Below are 16,970 nucleotides of genomic sequence, written 5' to 3' on the forward strand. Positions count from 1 at the left end.
GGGTATGACACACAGCAAATGCTTAATAAATTATTAGCTATAATTGCTATTATGATGATTCCTTCAGGTGACCTCCTGACATACCCATCCAGTTACATTATCCTTAATTTCTTCTTTCCCACTGGGTACATAGTTTTGTCTTAATTTAGGGAAGCAGACCAAAAAAAAAAATTCCTATCAGGCTTTAAATATCAGCTTCTCACTTGGCCAAACTTCTGATCATAATTTGCTAAATCCTTTCAAATATCTTGTTAAGTTTCAGCTGGTACGAACAGTAACTATTCTGGACATAATTAAACGACTCCATTAATTTTTTAAAATTTTAGTTTCCCTTTGACTGTTTAAGGGGAGCAGTTTCCCAGAAAATCTCTCAGAGTCTCCGTAACCCTGGGAGGGGCTCATATTTGGTCCTCCTGCGAAGGTAGATTACAGAAGTGTCTATAAAAACCAGGACTTAAATGATCTTACCTGATTAGAATGTTCCTCCTAACAGCCAAATACATCTTCTGGAGGCTCAAAAGAACCCCACAGTGGCCACTGTAATTTTAAATTATCTTGGGTTATCTTGATCCAAAAATTCTTTTCTTCTTGCAGTAAGGATCCTTTTTATAGCTATTTTTGAAGTCAATTGACCATTTTAAAGTGAGATCTTCTTTACAATGTTTAGTTAACATTGCCTGGAGGGTGGATTTATATGCCCTCACAATATCAGGCAAGGGAAACGTTTCCCAGTGAGACACAACATTTATCCCCACAATATAATTTAAAATAGAAGCAGGCATAAGAGATGTAATCATTTTTATATAAAACCCATCATTCCCGGCTGCAGCTGTTGGAAGAAGATTAGCACAAAGACAAAAGAAAAACCAAAACCCTGAATAGCTGTTCTTACCTACTTCCACTGCCACCTTGAAACCTCCTGCTGAGGCATCTTGGCCCCAAGGGTGAGGTGACCCCGACTGTAACCTGGGGTGATCAGGTGTCTCTGATCCCTCACCCAGTCCATCCCTCATGGACTGCTACGGGCCCCTTAAGGGACCCGTAAAACCATTCTGGGGAGAGGGACTTCCTCACTCCATTCCTGGGGGAAGGCCTCTCCTTTCCCTCAGTCCATTCCTGGGGAGAAGCCCCTCTTCTCCCTCAGTCCTGCATGCACGCACACACCCTGTTCTGATGCTAAACCAAAGGGAGACTTTGTGTTGGCTCGCAGGAGATCCCTATTGACTCAAACGAAGCAGCAGAAGACAAAAGTCTAAGTGCAGCCACTGGTGCCAGTTTACTAAGAGTCAGTGGGGAAGAGTCTGGGGGCCAAGCACTGGGCAGGACAGTCTCGGTTTCCCTCCCGGTTCACAAGCCTCCCAAAACATTGGTGAGTCAACACGGGATGTGCTGCCACAGCCCATTGCTTCACCTGTTGGGATTTGAGAGGCCAGAATCAAAGAGAGGAGCCAGCAAATATTTTAGTCCTGCCAGAGTTGCTGTATTTTGTTGCCGAGCCCTAATGGACTGGTGACCCACAAGTGGGTCCTTTTGCCCGGAACCACTCATGCCAACAGAACAAGACCAGGTTCTGAATAGCAGAGCAGAAACTATTCATTGATCAAGGAAGATGAAGCAGAGCTTGTGCTCTAAAACACCTTCTCCCCAAAGGGAAGGTGAGTACAGTTCTTATGGGATGTGAAGAGGGAAGGGTCTCTGCATCATCGCTCAGGGTGGGGGCATTTGGGGCATGCACAGATCTTCCCTTCTTGCACACAGCACCATTTGCACACATTTCATTTTGTGCATGGCACCTTTTTTGCATGGCACCCCATCACCATTTTGGACCTTCCTGGTTTGGACTAGTTCTGTGATTTGGCAATCTAGCAATGCTCTGCCTTGGTTCCTATAGTTTAAAAACAAAGCATTAGACACGGAAAATGTTTTAGGGACTTCTTTAGGTGACAGTTTCTCACTAAGCATTGTGTCACAGAGACCTATGATATTGTGTGAGTAAATGTTCTTAATATAAGTGTTTTAAGAATTATATGACATTCCTAAAATTCTGATCCGTCCTGGTTGTCAGCCATAATTCTAGTTATTATATTAAAGTGTTGTATGTCACAAAAATAGCCAAATTTCTTTGTCAATTGCTGTTTTTATGTCTTTTGTCATTTACAGACAGTTTTGTTTTACTTTGCTTTTCCAAATATGTTTCATCTTCAGAAAGATTTAAGGAAAGGACTCTGACATGTGCTCTAGAATATAGTTTCTGATAAACTTTCAGATCACAAGACTGAGTTGGGTAAGAAATTACAGAACTCTAATGGAGAAACTGATGACTTCATGAAACTGCTAACAAAAGATCAAAAGTTGGTTGCATGAAACTGAATGAACTGATGAGGATTATTATAATTTTTTAAAATTTTCTTTAAAATATTGTTGACTTTTTAAAATATTGTTTTTCCAGATTTAAGGAAACATTTTCCTATTAAACTAACTATGACATGGCAATTTGGTAAACTATACCTTTGTAAGCAGAATTGAAACAGATGTCTTTTTCTCTCTACCTGAATTTGGAAACTCTTAGTGAGTAAATATTCTTATTTTCATGGCAATATAGTTATTTGCATAAGTTTAATACGAATGTGATCTCCTATTTATAGCAGGACACAATTGGAAACACTGGTTATATTATAAAGGCTTTGGCTGGAATGTCATATTTGAGAGAAACAGGCATAGACTCAGATGACCAGACAGCTTTGAGGAACAGAGACTGGACTTTATGGAATAAAGCCACTTGGAAATATTGGCCTGGTACCTTGCTTACAGGGCTCCCAGCAACCTTACCAGGTGAGTAAAGGTCACTTCCCTGGCAGGTACAAGGAACCTCAGGATATTTTGGGGAACCTCAAGAGAAGAGAGGAATTCACCCAAATCTAAGGTATTGCAGGTGGAGTCTGATGACAAGTCCTTGGCTTTCCTTTCCTGCAAGAGACCTTTAAAGCTCAGAGATTCCTTATAAAAAGTTCCCACAAAGCAGAATTAAAAGAACCTATATGATCAATTACTATTCTTGCTGCACTTACGTAAATAATCGGGCCAAGTTTATTGAAACTATACATTTTACAAACCACTTAGTCTTAATTTGGCTATCTTGGGTAAAAATGAGGATTGGTTTAGAGACAGAAATTATGTTTCTGTAGAAACTATAATACATAATTGTGGATATTAGATGCTAGTTCTGTTAACTGTCTTTGAGGTTTTTGTTTCCTACCTGTAAACTGAACTGGATCCTGAATTCTAGTTTCCTCAACTATCTGGTTACAGATCTCCAAACTTACTAGCCAGAGATGTAATATGGTGTGGGTATCAGTGGGCCCAGAGAACAAGTGGTTTATTAAACCTTTAAGCTATAAACTGGGTCAAAAAAACAGTTAACCCATTCCTTTCTATATGTGCCAAAATACCCTATTCTTTTGCTGGGTAGGGACCTACTGCATAAATTACAAGCCTCCATTTATTTGAAAAGAGACCAGTTGGAGACCAGCTGGAAGTAAATGTGCCCTCAGTCTTTGGTCACCAGCTGATTCTGCTCCTGAAAAAAGGGACTGAGTAAAAAGATTTAAAGGGAAACTTAATGGAATTACCAGAGATAAATCCCCAAGTTTAGGCCCAAGAAAAAGTGGTGCATGCCATCCAAGTGAACCCCATGATTGTCAAACTAAAACCTGGCACAAGTGCCCAAATGTTAAACAAGATCTTCTCAGATAGGATGCCCTAAATGGCACGGCCCCTGTCATAGAAAACTTGATCAAGGCTCATCAGGCCATGCCCATCAGCATGCAACACTCCAATCATCCCAGTCAAAAAACCAAGTGGGGAACACCAGAGGTACAGGAGAACAACTAGAGTATGCCCTTCAGGTAGCAGAACCGGCAAAGGCACTCACAGCGTATGGAAACCAGGTCCTGCTCAGACCCACAGACCTGGCCCTCCATCCCTTCCAGCCCGGTGACTGGATATCCTAAACTGCTCACGGCCCTTCCAAGATGCACCCACTCCTTAGGCTTACATAAATAGCACTGACATCATCAAAGACAGCACTAGGCAATTAGAAAAGGCTAATTGGTTAAATAAAAAGGCCAACCAGATCTAACAAAACAGATCTAGAGTGGGGTTAGATAGGCTCTTCCCAGTCTGATCTGGTCTCTACCTCTGCTGGCTATTCTGCTTCTTCTACCCTTTGGACCTCACATTCTAAACTGTCTGGTTTCCTCTGATACCAAAAGACTAGGATCTACTAAATTCCAAGTGGTATTAACCCAGGGATACAACATGTTCAGAGTCTAACCCAGTGACAACCAAACATACCTGAAGTTGCTAGGGATAAATTCTTCTCCTCTATGGGCCCCTATGACAATGCCCCTGGTCAGCTGAAAGTGGTTATGGAAGACGGACCTTCATCCATTGCTCCCCAAGAATGAAGACCAAGACACACCCAGAGAAGGGATTTTGTCATCCAGAGAAGTCCCTAAAACATTTTCCGTGTCTAATGCTTTAAGTTGTGTTTACAGGAACCAAGGCAGAGCACTGCCAGATGGCCAAACCACAGAACCAGTCCAAACCAGAAAGGTCCAAGAAGGCGATGGGGTGCCATGCACAAAAGGAAATGTATGCAAAAGGTGCCATGCACAAAAGGCGCTGTGTACAAGAAGATTTGCACGTCCCAAATGCCTCATCCCGAGTGATGATGCAGAGGACCCCCCCCCCCTTCACATCCCATTAGAATACTATTCACCTTCCCTTCAGAGAGAAGGTGTCTTAGAGCCCAAGCTCTCCTTCTCCATATTCCTTGATTAACAAATAAAGTTTTTGCTCTGCTATCCCGAACCCAGTCTTGTTCTATTGGTGCAAGGAGCTATGGCAAAAGGACCCACTTGTGGGTCACCAGTCCCTTAGAGCTCAGTAACACTTGTTTTTAAGAATGAACCTGAGACAAACTTGAGGCCTGAGACTGCTGAAGAACGATGCTACACCCAAGAAATTCAACTTCAGTTCACTTATTCTTACAGCAGTTAATTCTGTAATGTGCTGAGATCATTTTGTACCAATTATTTGCACTTGGTGATCAGGCAGGTACATATAGCAGAGGCTACAAAACACATTCTGGTGGTAGAGAGTTGGGCGGGGGGCATGGACCAGGGAGGATACCAAACCCCCAGAGGGAACTGATGGGAAATGGAGAACTTGGAGGTTTGGGAACTTCTGCCTCTGCCTAGGAGCATGCTGCTATGTCTTCTACTTTGTGGAATTATCTCTATGAGATTCCATGTCCTCTGCCATTAAAGAAACTTTATATCTTCTGTGTCTGTTGGTGGGGGCGGGGGGGGGGGGTCTGTCAATTACATGACTGTACTATTTTGACAACTGCACACAATTGGAAGTTAAAAACAAAGAAAAAAACCTTCATTCAAATAGGTTTAATGTAAATAAAAGGAATTTAATGTCGCATGCATCTGAAATATTCAAAGGAATGTTTGATTTCAGGAAAGGCATGAACTAGCAGCCCAGAAATATCACCAATAACCTGATTTTGGGGCCATGTTTCTACTCTGCCTAGCTTAGTGTCAACTCACTACAGGATGATTTCTCTGGTCCTAAAATTGCTCCAGGACTCCAAAGGTACATGCTTCCTCATTAGTAACAATAGAGAAAAAGAGAACATATTTATTCCAGCATTTCCATAAAAAGTCCTTAGATTCACTCTGATTGGAACAGCTTAGGTCACATCCCCATGAAGTCACAGATGCCAAATCCGCATCCAAATTGCAATTATACTCCCTGGAACCAACGCCAACAGAAACCAAGAGTCATGTATGCTGGGAAAGCATAAAGTCCACTACAGATGATAACATAAACAAAAAAAGTAATGTTCCCTCTCCTTCTGGCTATGTATCTGGCATGAAACTATAGACCATATTTCATTTCAAGAATGTTCAAAGCAGTGCTTAAAACAGGAGAAAAATTGGAAGCAACTTTAATGTCCAACAATATAAAATCAGTTAAATAATTCATAGTACATCTATATAATAAAATGCTATGTTAGCAGTTCTAAACCACCTAGGTCTCAGGTCTCTTTTATAATCTTAAAAATTATTGAGGACCCAGAAGAGCTTTTGTTAATGTGGGTTACAGCTATCACTATTTACTTTTTTTTTTTTTTGGTGAGGAAGACTGTCCCTGAGCCAACATCTGTGCCAATTTTCCTCTATTTTGTATGTGGGACACCACCACAGGATGGCTTAAGAAGTAGTGTGTAGGTCTCTGCCCAGGATCTGAACCCACAAACTCCAGGCCACTGAAGTGGAGTGTGGAAACTTAACCACTACACCACCAGGCCAGCCCCACTATTTACCATTTTAGAAATTAAAATTGAGAGATTTTTTAAAATATTTATTAATTTGTTTAAAAATAGCAGTAGTAAGTCCATTACATGTTAACATGAATACATTTTTTTGAAATGCACCCCCCGCACCCCCCCCAAGAACAGAAGAATAGCACTATTGTCTGGTTTAACAGAAGTGGCTGGATTCTCAGATCTGCTTCTGCATTCAATCTGTTTTGATATGCTGTTTCGGCTGTAGTATATGAAGAAAGTCTGACCTCAAACAAGTATGTAGTTGGAAAAGAAAGGAGTCTTTTAACAGTCTTTCCAAATAATTGTAGACATTCTTCTTTAAAACCATACCAAAACTGGACAAGTGTTAGTTCCTTAAAAACTAGTCGTAATGTGTAATCTGAAACCATATAAATGAATTTTTTCATATTCTGCGACATACATTAAAATTCATTGGTCCATTGTGCGCTTCAAATGTATCTTTTATCCATGCATGATTTTATAAGATCACATATTAGTCATCCAGAAAATATTGGTTCACTGAGTTACGTAATGTTCTTAACTGTTGACAAAAATAATTATATAATGTAAGAAAAAAAACTGCTAATCCTACCCATCTCATTAGAAAAATCCTACCCTTCTCATTATGGGAAGCTGTCAAACTCCTGGAAGCAGACACAAGTTTTCCAAAATTACAAATTTTGCTAGAAATCTCAAATTTTATCATTGGTAACAAATAACCATTAGTTTTCCTTGAAGTGAGACACTGACTTTGTTCCATTTTGAGAAAATGTCCACCAAATGCCCAAGTCTGAATAACCAATTGTAACCACCCCTGATGCAGGAAGGGTTAATAATCACTGGAAAAGGCTTGCCAACAAACTGTGACCTGGAGGTGAGGAGGCTGGTTAGCCCATGACGGGTAAGAGCTCCCATGGGAGGCAACCTAAGCCAGGCACAGTCGCCTAGGGGCACAGATGGAGACACGATATTGGGAGCAGGAGGGGCCATTGCCTAGGAGGCCTTGCATGCTCCGAGATAAAAATATACGAGCACAGCAATAACATGATAATATCAAAACACAGTTCGAGGGAGGGCTCTTTGAGAAATCACTACGAATTCTTGGCATTCACTAATTACATTGTCCAGAACACCTGTGTATGTTTAACAGATGTAAGCTATGTATATATTGAAACGCTGGTTATAATAAACTCAGAGTGGCCTTCAGCCCTCTCCACATCTATCCTGGTGTGTACATTGCATCGCGACACCAACACCAATCATAGTTTTCTATCAGTAATTCTTTTCAGTAAAATGGTATTCCCCTCCCCAAAAAAGTAAGTAATTCAATTCACCACTCAAACCGTCAAAGGAGGGCTTTCCTTCAGACGACCATCATAGTCTAGTACATAGAAGAGCTTATGCACACTTTCCATTTCAGCACACAGAATATTGCAGAGATGTGTTAAGATTAAGAATTAATAAAACCAACAATTTGGTGCTATTGCCTTGATTTGCACTAAAGTACCAGTGGTTTTACTCATTATTGCTTTGCACCTCAGTGCAAATACCAACATAGTACAAAAGGCAAATAACACCTTGGTTTTATGAAAATAGTTTTGCTTTTGCAGATCCCCTGAAAGGGTCTCATGGACTCTTAACTGCCTGCAGACCACACTTTGAGAATCACTGTACTACATAAAGCCACAAAAAAAGATTCTGCGGAAGACTATTTAATGACATGGGGAAAAATATGTTCAAAATAAATTCAAGTGAAATATAAGTAACAAAAAGTATGTTTTTGACTCTTTAATTCTACTTCTAGAAACAACCTGAAACAGAAAAAAATGACAAAATCGTCAATAGAAAAATGATTATGTAAATTATAGTATATTCACCAAATAGAACAGTACGTAGCTGTAAAAAACAGTGAGATAAGTACGTAGCTGTAAAAAACAATGAGATAGACCAATATATACTGAAATGGAAAGGTCTTCATGACATATTAAGTAAAAAAATTTTTGTTGCAGAAAATTGCATATTATATGATCTGATTTGTGTTAAAAAAATTAAGAATATGTGTAGATACATATGCAAAGGCACATAAGTGCTGAAGAAATGACTAGAGAACTTATGTCACATATTTAGTAGGAGGCACCCTCTGGAAAGGGGCTGGGAATGGGATGTGGGGAAATGGGAATATGCGGGATTTTTGTGTTTTAAGTATAGCGTGAATGTTTTACAAAGAAAATTCATTCATGTATCATTCATGTAACAAACGAAGAAAGGAAATGAATATAAAAAGGTTTGGGAGGATACATGAAAAGGGTTAACTGATTATCTACTGGAGGGACTACTAGTGATTTTTATTTTCTTTTTTTTCACTTCTCTGGATTTTCTAGTTCTTCTACAACAAAGATGTATTTCTTCTTCATTAACAAGTTATTTCTATTTACAAAAAAGTCAATTAAAGGCCATTTGGTAAACTGCTTACAGTTTTATTAACTATGGTTTACCCAGCTCAGTGTCAGAGTATGGCTTTTACATATTTAAGTTATATGTGCTACACAAAGAGAATTTAGAACCAAACTCTGACATCCTTAAAAAATAAAATACTCAAAGTAATTCAGTAAATGAAAGCTTACAAAAATATCTATCTTTATAATATTCAGTATGAAGGACTTTTTTTATTATTTGAAAAATAATAGAAATAATATATAAAATACAAAGTGCATATTTGCCTAGTGCAATTGGTCTCCTTTGTTATAGTCTTTTTTTCCTCCTTACATGGAATCCAAAATGTTTCATTTTCACTTATCTGGTCCACTGATACCAGTTAACAATGTGGATAAAAGTTTCTTCTAAAGATAGTAAAAACAATTTGTAAAACAACTATGCTTTCTTTATTTCCAAGACAGAATTGTGGGAATATCAGAATATTTAAATCATGCACACAATCACTGTATACCTACTGTTATCTATATCAAATCACATTTTCCAAATAGACTGCTGAAATAAATAAAGAGATTAGAAAACAGGGCAGTAACAGTGCAATCTTAAAGGAAACTAATTTAATATTCTATTCTATGATGTAATCACCCAGGCTCTCAGAAGACTCAACTTTATGTGAATTGCACAGGGCTGTTTTAAGATGCCAGCTGTTCAATAAAGTGAGTTTTACTTTGAGAGTAAAATGATTTTTAAACTGAAACATCACTCCCCAGTCTTTTCATAAATGAAATACAGCTCCCCTCTTACAATACAGCAAGACACACATAATTCCTCTAGCAATTGTCAATTTAACTAAAAAGACCCTTCTTTTTTGTTCTGGCCATTGATTTTTTGCTGGTATCAACTAAGATCTTATCTCTCTTGCCAAACCCCGCATACATTCTCTTTAAGGCTCCAGATGAAGTCTATAGGAAAGAAACAGAAAAAGAAACATTTGTACTGTTAAAAATATGTGGCAGTTACAAAAAGTAATACAGGTCACTGAATATACACCCACCACTCTTTCCTTGACAAAATAAAATTTATTTTTGGATTAAGAAGTAAATAAAAGAGACAAAATCCCTGTATCATTTCTGTAGGCAATTACTTGTTATCCTATTATCTACTCTCAGACACTCAAGTGTAGAGACACACTCATTTGGGAAGGAAAGAACTGAATGTTATTTTAGATCTATGTCCCATTGAGTATTGGCTTTGGGTTGACCAAAATGGTGAATTTAACATTCAGAGGAAGGTATGTGCCTGAAGATGTATGCACACGAGTGTACACACACACACACACACACACAGGGAGTGCTATTAGGCATTTGAAAAAGTAACTTCTACATCTACAATAGTAAACAGACTAAAAAAGTGGTTCACTCATCATCAGCACCTTGCAGAGTCGCTGAAACAGCAGATACTCAAAAAAAATCCGCTGAATAAATGAAAAACAATTGTTTTTTGTCTCACTCTTTTGAGAATCTGCTAACAACTATAGAGATCCACTTCAGAGAAAAAAAGACAAACGAACACATGCACAATACTTTGCACAATTTTAGGGATCTCACGCATCAAATAAGCCCTCAGAACCCTAAGATAAATGTCCCTGATAAACCATTTTTTTAAGAACCCAAAAGCAGTGGTTGTGTACTATACGACCTGCACATGAAAAAAATAAATCACTTTTAAGCAGGTAAGTGTTCCACAAGCCTAAAATGGTATTAATGTGTGTTATCTCAGTTTGAGCACTAGATCCTCAAACATGACAGAGAAACTATTCTAATACGCATCCACCTTGGAATCTGGCAGGGTTAATTCAGTTATTGGAACTATTTGAAGGACTTTATAAGGTAGCCTCATCCAAGTTACAATGTTTCTGTTAGCTTAAGGAACAAAAACATAATTCATTCCATTTCAAGAATGACGCCTATATCCATATATTATTCACCAACTGCTTGCTATATTTTATTATGTTTTCTACGTTTAAAAACGGTTTCAAAATATTTAAGGATGGGGAAAAAAGTAGAAGATCTTTGGCAGAAAACTGCAAAACTTTATATTAAAAAATGGTAAAAACTGTTAGCTGTTCTAGCTTAATTAAAGAAATCCAGTGTAGGAGAAAGGGCTATTCACGCATCAGTAAAAGCTAAAGAAAAAACTGGGCCGAGATAGCAACTTTTCTTCTGGGTACCTGTTTCTTCACAGGGAAGAGAAGACCAGGAGAACAGATGAGATTTTTACTCGCTGTAAGATACTACAACATTTGACCTAGAAACAATAAATATTGGGGATATAAAGTGACACAGAAAAGGGTTGGGCAGAGATAAAATTGGCCCCGGAATATTTATTCTTCCCAAAAGATCTTAATATCAAAATCCCTTATAGTCACAGACAACTACAGTTGGTTGCAATTAGAGTTTGAAGCTGAGTGCACTGGGAGGAGAGAAACCAGTGAAGATTATAACAAAGCCAAATGTAAAACAGAGCATGCATCTGAACCATAACAGAAGAGAGGGAAAAAGCCCAAGTCTTGTCGTAGCTGAACACCACAGAAGCAGCAAGGACTCTGAAACCAGACAAAACCAGGTTTCAGACCTAATTAAGTCACTTGTTAAATGTATGACCTTATGAATATTATTCAAGTGTCAACTTTTTCACACAGAAAATGAGAACAATGATACCTAACAACCCTGGATTATTTGGAGAGTTAAGTGAGAATATATGCAAAATATCAAAACAAATTCTGACTTATGTGTGGCACTCATTAATTGGTACCTAATGTCACTTAAAGTCTTTTATCTTCTATAACATTTCTACAGAATATGATCTTCAGCGCTTATAATTATAAGAATGATCTTATTTCATTGAGAAAGGGGAAAAATGCTTACTTACACTGAGTGTATCTTTTAAGTCTCAACAATAAGTATCTGGAGAGACTTTAATTATGACGTCTAAGTCACCTGACGGAAATGCCTTTCCGTGACTACTTCTTTCATCAGTAGAAGACAAAAGTTCCCAGAAACCATAATAAAATTTTAAGAGGGTACTTACACCTTTTTGATACTCCGAATTCTATTAACAAACTATTATCATTGAGAATACAAACCATTAACTCATTTCTGGTTACATGTGTGCATATGTATGTAAGCAAATAAAGAAATATGTACGTTATATTCACAATTTAATTTTATCTGAAACTAAGATAAATCTAAACATTAGTTATCAAGTCTGATGTACATGTCATGAAAACTATTTTATTAAATCAATTTACCTGTGGATGAGAGTCTGTAAAAAGATCTTCTATTTCTGGATCGCTGGATGGCTGATTCCAAGATGTCAGTCTCAGTGAATTTCCGCGACTCTTATCTTTTGGTGAAAAATCACAAGGATGTTTTCCATCAACCTTTAACATTTTTATGGAATACAAAATAGTTACAGCAAAAAATGGTTACTATTTTCTTAGCAAAAAAAGCCCCAAAAACTATGCCTAAAAAAGCAAAGCTTAAGAAAATTCTTATTATTCTGAAATACTGAATTTCAACAATGATTATAATAATATTACCTATAAGACATTTTTTCTAAGTATCTTAAAATAGTTAATAAATAATATTGTCTATTTTAATTTATAATTAAACTCAGTAGCAGGGCAGGACATATCACTCTCTTTCTCTCTCAGGCAGTCAAGGAAAGGAAAAAGGAAAAAAGTGATATAGGAGGAGAAGATTTTGGGAAGATGGTTGCAGCAACAGCATAACTTTTTAATTTCTCTGAATCCCAGCATTAAAACAGAGAGAACAAGATAGCAACAGCAGAAATTCATCATCTACATTTACAATGAAACTAAAGGTATCCTCGGGAAACCCAAAGTATAAACACCTGAAGACAAACCACCAACAGCCACAAGACCTGCATGGGAGAAAGCAGAGGGAAGCAGTGAGGTGCGGGCACAGGAGAACCCCAGAGCAGCCCACAGTACACTGGAAAGCAGAACAGATTAACACGAGAACAGCAGCTGAAAGTGCAATAGCAGGTGACTGAAAGGTGTCCATAGCAGTGCCTGAGGGGCTGAAGCAGCTGGCTTCAGGAACTCTCCTGACCAGCTGACGCTGCCTTCCAGGAGAGGGGCCCAGAGAAGGGCCCACACTCAGGGGAACTGCTGGAGTCAAACCAGAATCAAGCAGGTCGGGTGTAACAGAGACAATGGGAAAGAAACCCCAGTGGCAAAGGAGTATGTCTCATAAACCAAGTTTCCATATTTTGAACATTACACACACAAAAAAGGAGAACAAGCTCTGTGAAGTTGGAAAAACTATCCTGAACCATGCCTTCTTTTGAAAGTGCCAGAAAACTAATTTCACATGAAAATGAGCAAGAGAGATTACCAAAGTCAAATCCTAGACACCAGAAAGACTTGCTGAGATACAGAATAAAACTGTAATCTCTCACAATGAGCTGAAAAACATTGAGAAAATGATTCAAAGCAAGGATAGAACATCATACATCGAAATCAGAAAAATTCAAAACTGAGGGGGAAGGTTCAGGAAAGAATTAGAAATAAAAGAAAAAAACTACAGAAGTGAATACTAAATTACAAGAAACACAGTAATAAATACAACAGATTATGTCCAAAGAGAACTGGAAAGGTGAAAAAGAAGAAAACAATTTTAAATTAAAAAGAAACAAAGAACTAAAAGGAATTCACAAGCAGTGACAAAAACTGAAGGGAGGTAAAGAAGACCCAACATAGAGATAGTAGGAGCCCCTGAAGAAGAAATACAAAGCAATGGGAAAAAATATTAAAAAGTAAAATTTAAGAAAATTTTTCTGAAATAAAATTTTTAAAACTATAAGAAAACTTTCCAGAAATTTTAAAAAACTACATATTTAAAGAACTCACTGTGTACCTATGTATATTGAATCAGAACTACCAATAATCAAGAGATAATCTTCCTCCAATAAACATAGGCATGACTGAGCTTCTAGCTCAATAGCCATCACAATAGATGTAAACCAACAGTGCATCAACGAATAAAAAGAACTGGCTCTGACATTTTTCAGAAACCTCATAATTATAAAATGAAATAGACTAAGGGATACAACCCAGGTCAGTAGAGAAGACGAATGTTAACATATGCAAGATCCTGAAACTAGGCCTCCAACAGACTCTACAATATTCAGAAGAGCTTTCTATACTGGGAGGCAGATGTAGGAAAAATAGTTTGGCTGGCTCGTTCACCTCTTAATCTACTTCCCAGGCCAAATATCCTTGTTCCCTTAAATGGGGGAGGGAAAGGGCTAAATCCAGTAGGCTTAGTATGATTTCCACCTCCCACCCCCCCAAAATCCCACTCTGTTGTCAGTATCTCATGCTATATCAATAGGGGAAAAGCAAAAATGCTAATATGTGGTTAAAATAATATTTTACTACAAATATGCTTCGATATTCACAAAAAATAACAAGTTACTCCTTTTCATGTATTGAAGGGTAGAAGTTGGGAAAAAATAAGGTTTTAGGTACCTGATATAGATTTCAGAAATAAAAGGTTGAGAATAGAAGCCACATTTCACTAACACCACCCACATATATTTTATTTAATGCCTTTCTTACAGCTAGTTCAATTGTCAAAATAACGTAAAGAATTCCAATTAAGTCAATTACATAAGGTTATCTAGGACATAACTGTATATAAACCTGAGGTACAGAATTTTAAAAGACCAATTCCTTTGTTTTTAAGCTACTGAGAAAAGAAGTTTAATTGTTGGAAATCCTACAAAGATGACCTCAGAACTGAAATGGAGTCCCTAATTCTCTAACATAAATATCAGCAACCACCTACTACCATGCTCAATTTATCATCTAGGAACTAAAATAATTTTTTAGTTAATTATTAGTTTTCACAGTTTTCATCATGGAGTCATGTAATTTTGGACCTGGAAGATACTGAAGGTCAAATTTTCAACTTTATACAATCATTTAATAGAGTCACATTGTCAAAAAAGTTATTTTCTGATTACTATTTATCTTTCACTGCACAAAGCAATAATTTCCAAAGCATTTGATTTCAGTAAATTGTACCATCTAAAATAATACTGAATCATGGTCTTTCTCCAATCATGCAAAAAGTTCATCGGGATATGCTCAGGTCCATAAGCAACAATTATCCTTGTACCTGCGATATCCAATATAACAGGAACAGAGCATGAGGAATGACAGAACGACAGACAAATCAGTTTGGGGGGTATTTGTAATAGAATTTGTTTTCATTTTCATTAACCACATAAAGTGCCATATGCTTAAAGCCAATATTAACTATACCCATGAAAGAAAGAGAATTTCCAGGCTATATAGCCAATATAAGGTAGAGGTAAAATTTAAGCTGACATTCCACACAATAAGCTAAATAGATGGACCACATTCCCTTTTCTGTCGTTTAAAACATCACTTTTCTCAGATCAGATTTATGAAAAGCAAAGGAAATACAGCACACAGATAAAAAAAATCACCTTATATCAGAATTTATAATAGTTTCAAAAATACAGCATTATTAGAATCTGCAGATTGAACAAACTGACACTTCATGAAAATTCTACATATAATTAACACCTTGGTATTAGTGCCTACTTCGTCCTTGCTTCTCTTCGAACGTGAACAGCTGTCTTCAGAGTTGGGGAAACATCTCTTTTTATTGGAATCACATGAAGGCTGGCATAACAGTCTGTTGTCACAATCTTTTCTCAGGATCTCAATTGCCATGTAGATAAGGTATGTGTCAATGTTTTCAGGAACAAACATTCTAATTAGTTTAGTTTTATTGATATCTGTAAAGGATGAAAAAATAAGATTTAAAAATAAACTACATAGACTATTTTAGAAAACCTATGAGCTGGAAATGGTGAAATATTTTGTAGAAAAAGAGGAGAAAAGTGGCCAAAGAAAATGTCCCTCTTTCAAATGCCGATAGCCCTAGAGAACAAAAATGGAGTAAAACGTGCCCCCTCATTCCTCCTGCCCCACCTGCACCCACTGCCTCCAAAACCCAAAGACAAGCCAGTGCCATCGACTCTGCATAAATTCTGTTTCAAACTATCTTTTGTGGGCTGCCCTAAGAATCAAAACCACCATTCACAGAATTGTTTCTAAAGGAATTATGCTTCAAATTCCTAATATCAATAAGAAGTTAATTTTTTGACGATAATTTATTCTTAAAATAGAAGCTAATAATACTTGTAAATAAGACGCTAATAAAAAGGACTCTTTCAATGGATATTGTAGCATTACAAAATACATCAATCATTTAAAATGCATATTAACTAAATGAGTTTTCTGGGAAAGATATATCTTATTTTCAGAATCAGGGAATTTTTAATTTTTCTAACTCAATGGAACTGAATCAGACTGCGTCAGTCTCTTCCCACCTTTTACAAATCATGGAGCCATCTCCCACAGACCACTATTCATGTTTCAGGTACTTCCTTCCAACATCACATTCATCTGCAGTTCTGTAGAGTACGGTAAAACCAAGCATCTTAGAACCTATTCACTCATCTTCATGTAATTTATAAAACTAGTATCAAACATTTCTGACACACAATTCAAATTCAAAATCAAAAACTGAGTATTTTTAAATGCCACCATGAAAAGGTGGTCTTTAAATTATTGCAGTTTCCAGGTTTACATTCTCCTTTCTTCCAAAGACCTTATCTTGCTCCTCCAGGACTTCTCCAAAAAACCGCAGTTAAAAAAAAACAACAACAAAACAACAGCCAGGCAGAGAAGGTTACACAGCTAACAGAAACCAGGACAGGGGTTACTTAATTTATTTAGCCTGTACTCTAACTTTAAAGTTTTAAAATGTAAAACTGATGCTAATCAAAATCTTGGAAAGATAAGATCACCTCTCTAAATGTAATAAAATCAGCAATGTGACTATCATATCTATCAACCAAACTAAAGTTTTATTTGTCCCTTGGTCATTACCACTGAAATTCCACCAATTTTACTACTTCATCATTTTTTAATGGCCCAAGAGTTTTCTGCTGTATGTGTCTATCAGAGTTTACTTTGAGCTCCCTTTCATTTGTTTTCAAATGAAAACAG

The 16,970-nt window shown here is 37.2% G+C and overlaps 1 protein-coding gene across 7 annotated transcripts in view; it reads right to left on the reverse strand.

The window, feature by feature from the left end:
• Nucleotides 1-6,462: 6,462 nt before the first annotated feature.
• Nucleotides 6,463-16,970, reverse strand: part of WRN (WRN RecQ like helicase) — a 125,833-nt gene continuing 115,325 nt past the window's right edge. For 4 of the 7 annotated variants that reach the window (XM_046648539.1, XM_046648537.1, XM_046648538.1 and 1 more), the window contains 3 exons: nt 15,477-15,691; nt 12,144-12,275; nt 6,463-9,795 (listed from right to left, as the gene is read on the reverse strand). In XM_046648539.1, the coding sequence (XP_046504495.1) occupies nt 9,679-9,795; nt 12,144-12,275; nt 15,477-15,691 (464 nt within the window). In that variant the 3' untranslated portion in view covers nt 6,463-9,678. The remainder of the gene's footprint in view (nt 9,796-12,143; nt 12,276-15,476; nt 15,692-16,970) is intronic. The other 3 variants (XR_006886647.1, XR_006886646.1, XM_046648540.1) reach the window with 3 other exon arrangements.

This window comes from Equus quagga, chromosome 22 (assembly GCF_021613505.1).
Source record: "Equus quagga isolate Etosha38 chromosome 22, UCLA_HA_Equagga_1.0, whole genome shotgun sequence".
NCBI classification, from domain to species: Eukaryota; Metazoa; Chordata; class Mammalia; order Perissodactyla; family Equidae; genus Equus; species Equus quagga.